Source organism: Buceros rhinoceros, unplaced genomic scaffold (genome assembly GCF_000710305.1).
Source record: "Buceros rhinoceros silvestris isolate BGI_N320 unplaced genomic scaffold, ASM71030v1 scaffold8713, whole genome shotgun sequence".
Classification (NCBI taxonomy): Eukaryota; Metazoa; Chordata; class Aves; order Bucerotiformes; family Bucerotidae; genus Buceros; species Buceros rhinoceros.
Window position 1 is genome coordinate 29,938 of NW_010405330.1, and position 8,514 is coordinate 38,451.

Consider the following 8,514-nt stretch of genomic DNA (forward strand, 5'->3'; position numbering starts at 1 on the left):
GACAGACTAATGCAAAATGCATTAGTGTTAATGGCAAGATCTTAGGAGTCATTGCTTCCCGGGGTCTTAAAAGAAAAAGCAACCTGCACGCTTAATGGATGCCAAGGCTATCACTGCGCCTTCCCTCCACTGTTACAGCTGCTCACAGAAGTTGTGCAAATCCAGACTCAGACAGAGCGGCAGGCAGCAGCGCTCAAATTACCACCGAGCCCACAAACACGCTTGGCCCAATACCTTTTTTTTAAAAAATGTTTTTTTAGCAGGAGGGGATTTGGCAGGGTCTGGCACCACCGGAGAGCTGGCCGAGGCACTGCGGGGCGGCAGCAGAGCTGTGGCCATCCCTCGTCGGTTCCCCAGTGCTCTCCCTCATGGGACCGCAGAGCAGGGACTGCGCAAGAGACTGGACAGAGAACGATGCTGCAGCAACTCTGAGAGTTTTACCTATGAGAAAACAACACATAAAGCCGTGCAACCGGGTGACAGAAAAGTGCTGCAGCTTACTGGGGAGCAGGGAAATCTTTGCGGCAAGGAGGGGAAGGGGCCGATGGCGGAGTTTCTGTTCCTCCTCTGGCAGGAGCGCAGCACTGCGGCTCCCGCTTGCTGAGCACGTCCTGCCGCCTTCTGCTCCTGTCCTCAGCTAACCTCGCCGGCAACGCTAGTCTGAGCATCACTCACCACTGGGACACGCTCTGCCAACATTCGGCTTTCCTTGGCATCCCACAACAGGCGTGCAGCTGATGGCCGCTCTCGTCATCACCCCACATCCTCAGAAACACCTTTCAGAGGGCTTTGCAAGGGAGCGCCGACATGGCGTTGGCTCTTTCAGGCGCTGTGCTTCCCTCCTGCTCCCCTGATGCAGCACCCATGCCCACGGTACCCGAACCAGAGCTCCTCCAACCCCGTGCTGCTGCACTGCCCTGCTGGTGGTGAGCCCAAGAAGCCACAAGGAGCAGCTCTCAGCCTCTAGGAAAGGGGCTGCTCTGTGCTGGGCGAGGGCGGCAGCAGCTGCAGCTCTTGCCCCATGAGCTGAGAGAGGCCCAAGGCTGCCAAGGAGGGAAGGAAGGGGAAATTGAGAGGGGAGCCACATTTACAGTGGGGTGAGCAGACAGAAGGTTCCAGGCCTGCTGCCACCACAATGGATGGCAAGGGCTGGGCGAGCGACTGCTACTTTTTGGCACGTCATCCTTGCTTCTGCCTGCAGGAGTTGCTTCGTACAGAGCCGGCAGGGTGCAAACAGGAACATGAGATGCTCCACAGCCCGGCGTGCAAGTATACTGCCTCTCATTTTCCTTTTAAAGTAGGCTGAACTTAGCAGCAAGACAAGGTTTGTGGTCTCCAGGTGACATCATCCTTTGTTCCTTTGCTTATCTGCACCTAAAGGTGCAGTTTAGTTCCCACAGTCATCTCTTCCTCAAACGCTTCCCTGCTCCTTTAGACTACCAGTGCCAGCTCCTAAGATTTTCACGTATCCTTTCTCAGAGGGGTGCCTAATCTGACGTTGTGCAAAGCAATGAGGGTGCCTGGAGCTTCAGCATTTCCTTGCTGAAGTGCCCTCCTTGTGACTGAGCTGTGTTAGACACCCTGCAAACAAAAGGCGTTGATGCTTCCCACCCGCCCCTACTAGTCTGCACCCATTTAGGAAGCTGTTTGTTCTGAACATTTGCACTGTAGATAGAGGTGGTGGCAGATGAGCTTAGTTCTTGGGTAGCAAGAGACACCAGGATGCGTTCCAAACTATACGGGCAAAGATCTGTGCTGGAAGTGACCAACAAGTTCTGGTGAGCAGTACGCCCAGTGCTCTGGCCTCGGGACCTGATGCCTCTGTTCAAATAGAATAGGAAGAACAGGCAGCGACCTTGTTCCTTGCATAACTCAGTTTCTCAATTGTAATACTAGACTGGCAGCTTCCAGGGAGAAGGAAGCGTGCGATTGGAGGAACATTTCTGAAAAGTTCTCCTGAGGGCTTAAGAGGACTCCTTAGGTAAGCAGACTCAGAAGCCTTAAGGGAAGAGAAGATTTGCAAAGGGCTGTAGTGGAGGATGGGGGAGGAATTCTGCTTGGCCAGACTTGAGGGGAAAGAAAAAAAAAAAGAATAATGTATTCATACTGAGCAATTAATTTATTTTTCTAGAAACGTTCTTCTGCTTAAATTATAACCAAGCCCTGGCACTGCTGAGTGCTATGATTTAATACCCCCATAATTAAAGACTTTGTTGTCATCCGAAGTCCTCACTGTGCAGAGAAAAATCAGCTCAAGAGCAGTGGAAACGCTTTTTAAAAGTCAAAGGCTGATTAGCATGAATACTTGTGAGAAGGCTTCCGGCACACAGCCCTCAAACCTCCTGCCAGCTATCACTCTCATCTCCAGGGCAGCGTGCACGTGCACCCTCCCAAGCCGACCTGCCCCACCTTGCTGGCCTTGACCAGGTACGTTTGGTCAAGCAAGGAATAGCAGGGTGCATAACACCCACCTAGGCCATTAAGATAACCTGGCATAAAACGGGTGAGACAAACCGACAAGTAACCCAGGAGCACTCTGGCACCCCGTGAGGGATGAGGGATGATGCTCACCCAGGACACACCAGAGAAGATGCTGGCTCTGTTCCAGCGACAGGGAGCTCTGCAGTGCTCAAATACTGGAGCAGGAGGGGAGCCTTACAAAAAAACCCCTATATTAGGGGCTGCACTGTTTACACACCAAGCCTTGAAACTTTCCCAAGCGTTTCTTTGGGATTACTGCTTTGACAACTCAAAAATCTTTACTGTTTTATCACACTTAGGATGCCTGAATAGATCCTGGAGTCTCCTTACTATGCTTTGGCCATAAGGAAATAGTCATGTAAATAATTTAAAAGTAACAGAATTAACAGGGCGAGCGACCTGATGAAATGACAACTCTAACACAAACCGAGGGCACAAAATTTCAACACTGTATTCCACCAAAAGGACTTCCATCGCTCCTGAACATGCATTTACGTGCAGAAACACACCCCTTTCTTGTAGCATTCAGGTACGGAGCTTCAAAGTATCTTTCAGTTCGTGTAAAAGGTCCATGTCAACAAAGTGAATTTAACATGAAACTCAAGCAAGTGTCAGTGGCAGACTGTTGTCACATGTCAAGACAGACAACTAGGAACTTTAAAACCTCCCTCTTCTGCTTTATTGACAGGTAAATTGTTCAAAAATGTTCTCACAATTCAATAATTACAAAGACTTAGACTTACATTAAAAAAGTAAAAACCAGAAAACCCCCAAAGCAGTAGTGTCCAGCTCTAACCGAGCCCCTTTATCAAGAATCTGAGAAAAAGAGCAAGTACTGTCGAACACTTAACGTAACAGGATTAAATGTTGACTAGAACACTCAGTTTAAACTAAAGATAAGTGCACGTCCTATACAGTGTTTCAGAAAAGAACATTAGCCATTGGTATATCATTAGCCCATTTAAACCAGATTTTAAATAAGTGACATCCAACTGTCATAAAATTGGCACAGAAGGCACACTAGTGTGACAATGACAAACTGGATATGCCAGCCACTGAATTAATTACAAGCTTTTAATGAAACATGGTCACAAATCTTTGATTACTAAATGTATAATACATGGAAGCATGAGATTAAATATACAGGCAAAACATCACCACTGCACGTGGGCCATAGCAAAATATACAGGAGTGTGTTGTGCATTTTTCTACATGATCAATACTCGATTAAGAATCATGGGGTCTTCATGCAGGTGAGGATACAGGTAATGAGAAAAGCAGCACCCCCAGTTACACATCCTTCACATTCCACTTTGGTAACCAATAAAGCAGACCGATGTTTTAGTGCGGTATTGTCCCTTGGATCAAGCAGACTTCGAGGGCAATGTGTCCACGAGAAGGCTTGCTAGCTAAACCATGTAGTGTGTCTTTACACCAAAAAACCCAGGAGAAACAACTTCTCAGGAGGAGGCAGGCAGGAACTAGGAGTAAAATTTTTTTCACAGCAGTAATTACCAGTATTTTAAAAGCCCTGACTAATGACTGATTGATGAGGACTAAAAAGCAGGGGATGGGTAAAAGATAAGTGGCAGTAGTCCTATGTACAAGGCTAAAAAGTTGGTAGAAAGATAGAAAGACAGTTGTGCAGCTGTATCTGTAATGGCTTAATGAATTAAAAGGCCACAAAACTGTAACCAACTTTTATTTGACTTCCTGGTGATTCTACTGAAGTTGGAAACGACCTACAGCTTCCTAGCATTCTCCTTAAGATTCAGGAAACAAACAGTTATGGGAAAAAGGGAAAAGTGTATTCATCTGAGGATGTAACTAGACCTGCTCGCATTTCCTATTTAGAAGTCCAAATTGTGTCTAAAAGGATTTCCTGCTAACGAGACATTACATCATTCTATAGAAAAATAATATTCCTGATATTGTAGCAACATTATCAGTATCTCTCTCTATTTCTTTTTCAGCATAAGAATAAGACTATTTACTGGTGGCCTTAAATGCTCCTATGCAATAAAACTGTGTCACAGCTGTGCAGAAAGGAATCAACCGTAACTGAGCAGTGAACAATCCTGCATAAAAAGCTCGATCGCTATTTAGTAAAGAATTTTCTTCATTTCAATAGTTTGTATCTACAATCTGGATATATAATTATTCTTGTACAACACTAGAGATTCAGTGTCAGTCTTGGCACTAGCAATGACAGCTTTGCCCTTCTCCTGAATGCTCCATGGAATAGTAGAAGATGGAAGCCAGAATGGTGAGAGCGGTAGTGTTATGCATCACAGGTTGACTGGTCCAGTCCATCTAGTGTGAGCTGATTCCTATGAGGAGAGTTGGGACTTGGGGGACCACTCGGATTTGAGCTGTTGGATGGGGTAGAGTGTTTGGTAGAGTCTGAATCAGGCTGTTAAAGAGAAACATAAAAAAAATTATGCTTGCTTAAAATCAATTCTTTACACTCAAAAGCTTTCCAAGGTGCATGAGCAACACCTGTGAAGCAGCCTGTATTAGGTTAATTTCATAGCTAAACATTCTTTCAAATACTTCCACTATTGCCAACAGGTCAGAGTGCAGCCTTGAAGGTGACCTTCTGACATAACAGAAATTATGGCAAAGGACGTGGAAACTGCTACACGCCAGGTTCCACTCCTTTAGCCACTGCAAAGCTTTCCTGATGAAACACATTGCTCTGTCCACTGTTGTTCTGGATTTACCAGTCTGTGTTTTTTAATCCCAGGAGGAGATCTATTTGCCCATAAGCTTGTAAACAATTACTGTCAAATCATCTTCAGTTTGGTGAGAAGTAAGGAAACAGGCATATGAACTGTGTACAGAACAGCAACAAGCATGCGAAGCACCTGACTAAAGAGTGACGATTGCCAAGTACCATCCTGGAGATCTGGAAACAGAACATACTTCCTGGAGGCGCCCTACGTCAATATCTGATAAAGACCATCTATTTCCCCAGCATTAGAATGGTGGTTGGAGATCTGCCTTCACAGACTGGTCTCACTTCAATGGGATGGCTGGCAAGTTCCACACTATTTGGGTGAGTTACATCTCTGTGCACTGCAGACATTCACAGCTGATGAAACACCGCACAGGAAAAAACGGTACCGTCGCAGCAAGTTATTTCAAGGAAAGGAAATATGTATTTAGCAAATAGATTGAAAGGTAACATCCTTCAAGAATGTTATATAGAATGTATAGATGATAAAAAGATCATCTATAGCAAGATTATCTCAACACGATGCAGTTCATGCCACGGTAAAGCCAAAAGCCATGGGAAAAATAGTATAAAGTGAAAAGTGGTTATTAGAGTCTCTTTTTTCAAGTTTCAGACTACTTTTTTTTTTTAGATTTAAGCCAACATAAAAAAATTGTAAGATCAACCAAAAAAGAAAATGTTGCAAAACCTGTGGAATCCATCACTACTTGTGCCTACAAACAGCAATCATCATTAGAGCAGGGAAGGTACAGAAGTTGGGAAGGTAGCTGCAGAATAACTAAGTCTCCTGGCCATCACCAGCACCTCTGAAAATCAGGCCAGCTTCAAGGGCACCTGTATTTAGAGATCCCCTTTTCCATGTGCTTTTAATGGCTTACTCAAGGTGACAAAGGCAGTCAAGAGCATGGCTGTAATCAGAACTCTGAGCAAATGCTTTGACTTGGGGTGTATTAAAGCATCCTGCAAAGATCTGGCTTCAGGAAAACACCCTTCAAAATCCAGAGCATGACACGGGCCTGTAGTTTGGTAACAAAAAGTGCTAAAAAGATGCAAAGATCTTCACGTAGGAGTTTGCCTCCCTGGAATAATTCCTAACGCTGTCCTTGCACAGGCAGTGCTTCAGCAAAGCTTGGGAGAAGCTACACCCATGATAAATCAAGGAAACAAAAATCATACATCTTCTCTCCTTCGATTCAGGGACACCCGTTTTGTACGGCCAGGATATTTTCAGTTTAGTGACCACTGGCACATACTTTAACTCTTGCTAAAAGCAGTTTTATGTGTTCTGAAATATGATTCCTTCTCAAGTTACATGACAAAATGTCTTCCTTAAGGCAGCAGAAAAAGTTACTTAACTAGTCATATTACTTTGCTATTCTATGCTAATAGCTCAGAGAACATTTTTAGGAGCTTTGAGGACATTTAATCAATTAGTCAAATTTCCCTTGTCTACAAAGCTTAATCTGAGACATAATACACTTCTTAAAATATCACCATTAAAAGATCTTTTCACAGCTTTGCTTTTGTGCTGGCATATCTAACTTGCAATTATATATTACAGGCTGGAAAAAAACATCTGTGGAAGAAAAACATCTCCATCAAGAACACGGTCTTTATGAAGTATTTCCTCAGAAATTTAATTTATTGGAAAAAGAAAACAATTTACAGCAACAGGATATCATCAGTCTTCATTAAATAAAAGCTACTTTACCTCTTTGTCAAACTCCTGGTCAGGATCAGACATGCTTCGGGAAGGCATGGCTCCTCCGGCATCACTGCCACCTGCAGAGAAGAAAGTTAAAAGGGCAGGTTTACACCTCTTGTTGAAGCATGAAGTGCAGCTCAGAATCGACAAGCTTGCTTCCAGTCTTACTTGATGAGGGCCACGAAACATAGGTTTTGTTTCTCTGCTGCTGCTGCTGCCGTGAGAGGTTAGCTGTAGATGGACATGGTTTTTCATCCTGTGCAGCAGGTAGGACACTCTACAGTTGAAACGAAACACTTTGTTAGCCAGCAACAAGGGCTATCCAACTAGGAGATGTTACTCATGAAAACTTTACTGTGCTTTTGAAGCTATTACAACCCAGTGTTGGTAGAAAAACTCTGAACTTACTTGACCACATCCACATATTTTCAGTAACAGACACAAACCCTGAGAAAGACAGAGAAAGAACTAAGCCCCACAGCAGCCACTGGATCCTGACAGCCAGCAAACCCTCTATGAAGGGGCAGGGACTGTATCAACAGCTCTGCTTTCCTTCCTCCTCCAGCTGAAAGAACAAATGCATTGCCCGCACCCGGACTAGCTGAGAAGGAAGGACAAGAGAAAGCCTGACTAGCAGCTATAAAACAGAAGGTACAGAACATGAAAGTGTACCTTCGTGCCTTCCTCTCGTGGACTGAACACTAAAATAGCTCACAAAATGCCGTATTTGTTAAATACAAAATAATGCTATAAAGCACTGCAACTTACATGCATTTTAGTTACCTCCACAGCATTAGCTTTTTCCCCTTTGGTTTTTGCTCTAGAATTAGCAAAGTGCCACAAGCACACCATTCCAGTTCCTAACTCCTACCCTTGACTAGGGAAGCAGAGGAGGGACAGGAAGAGGAGGAAAGCACAGGGGAGCCTTGCAGTGAGGAATGGTCACTCTGGAGAGAGATTTCAGCAGAGATAAGGCTCATGTGATAGATGTGCTCAAAGCCTGTTGGAGGTGATATCAGAGCAGAATGTCAAGAGGATGAGGGGGAAAGAAATTCATTCTGTTATTTTAAGACGACAAACAAGAAAAAGGAAGGAGGAGAGACTGATCATTTACAAAACTACTAACAAGCTCCTGGCAGCGATATCTACTTCTTTCAGTGTTTCATTTGTAAGTCAGCTAACAGTACTTCCTTGCACAGGATTTAGAAGCATTGCAGATCAGGATGGTTCACCTTTCTCAAAATGATTAAAAGAAGAATTTGGTGCAGAGATAATACTTGAAGCCCATTCAACTCATCTTCACACAGTTTTTCTGAGCAAGAACAAATGTATGTATAACTCCCTCCCTTGTTAAAAGTATTTTACCAGTGGTAGGTCCATGAGAACCTGCATTCCATCTCCTGGTCCCATATGAGCCACGTGATTGAAATTCGTTGGGTTAGAAATCATCTTTGACCTTAGCTCAGGGTCTCTAAGCATTTCCCTAAAAGAACAGAGTAATTTTTACTATTAGCATTCCCAGTCTCTGCATGTTATCATGTATATCAAATTACACATCACGATTAAATTCTTACCTCCTTTGCTGTAACCG

At 44.2% G+C, this 8,514-nt stretch overlaps 1 protein-coding gene across 1 annotated transcript in view; it reads right to left on the minus strand.

The window, feature by feature from the left end:
- Positions 1-3,137: 3,137 nt before the first annotated feature.
- CDC42BPB (CDC42 binding protein kinase beta (DMPK-like)) overlaps positions 3,138-8,514 on the minus strand; it is a gene marked incomplete at its 5' end in the record, with an annotated part of 40,597 nt that continues 35,220 nt past the window's right edge. Inside the window, 5 exons of the mRNA XM_010133675.1 lie at positions 3,138-4,894; positions 6,930-7,000; positions 7,092-7,200; positions 8,289-8,406; positions 8,498-8,511. Coding sequence (XP_010131977.1) covers positions 4,763-4,894; positions 6,930-7,000; positions 7,092-7,200; positions 8,289-8,406; positions 8,498-8,511 — 444 coding nt within the window. The remainder of the gene's footprint in view (positions 4,895-6,929; positions 7,001-7,091; positions 7,201-8,288; positions 8,407-8,497; positions 8,512-8,514) is intronic.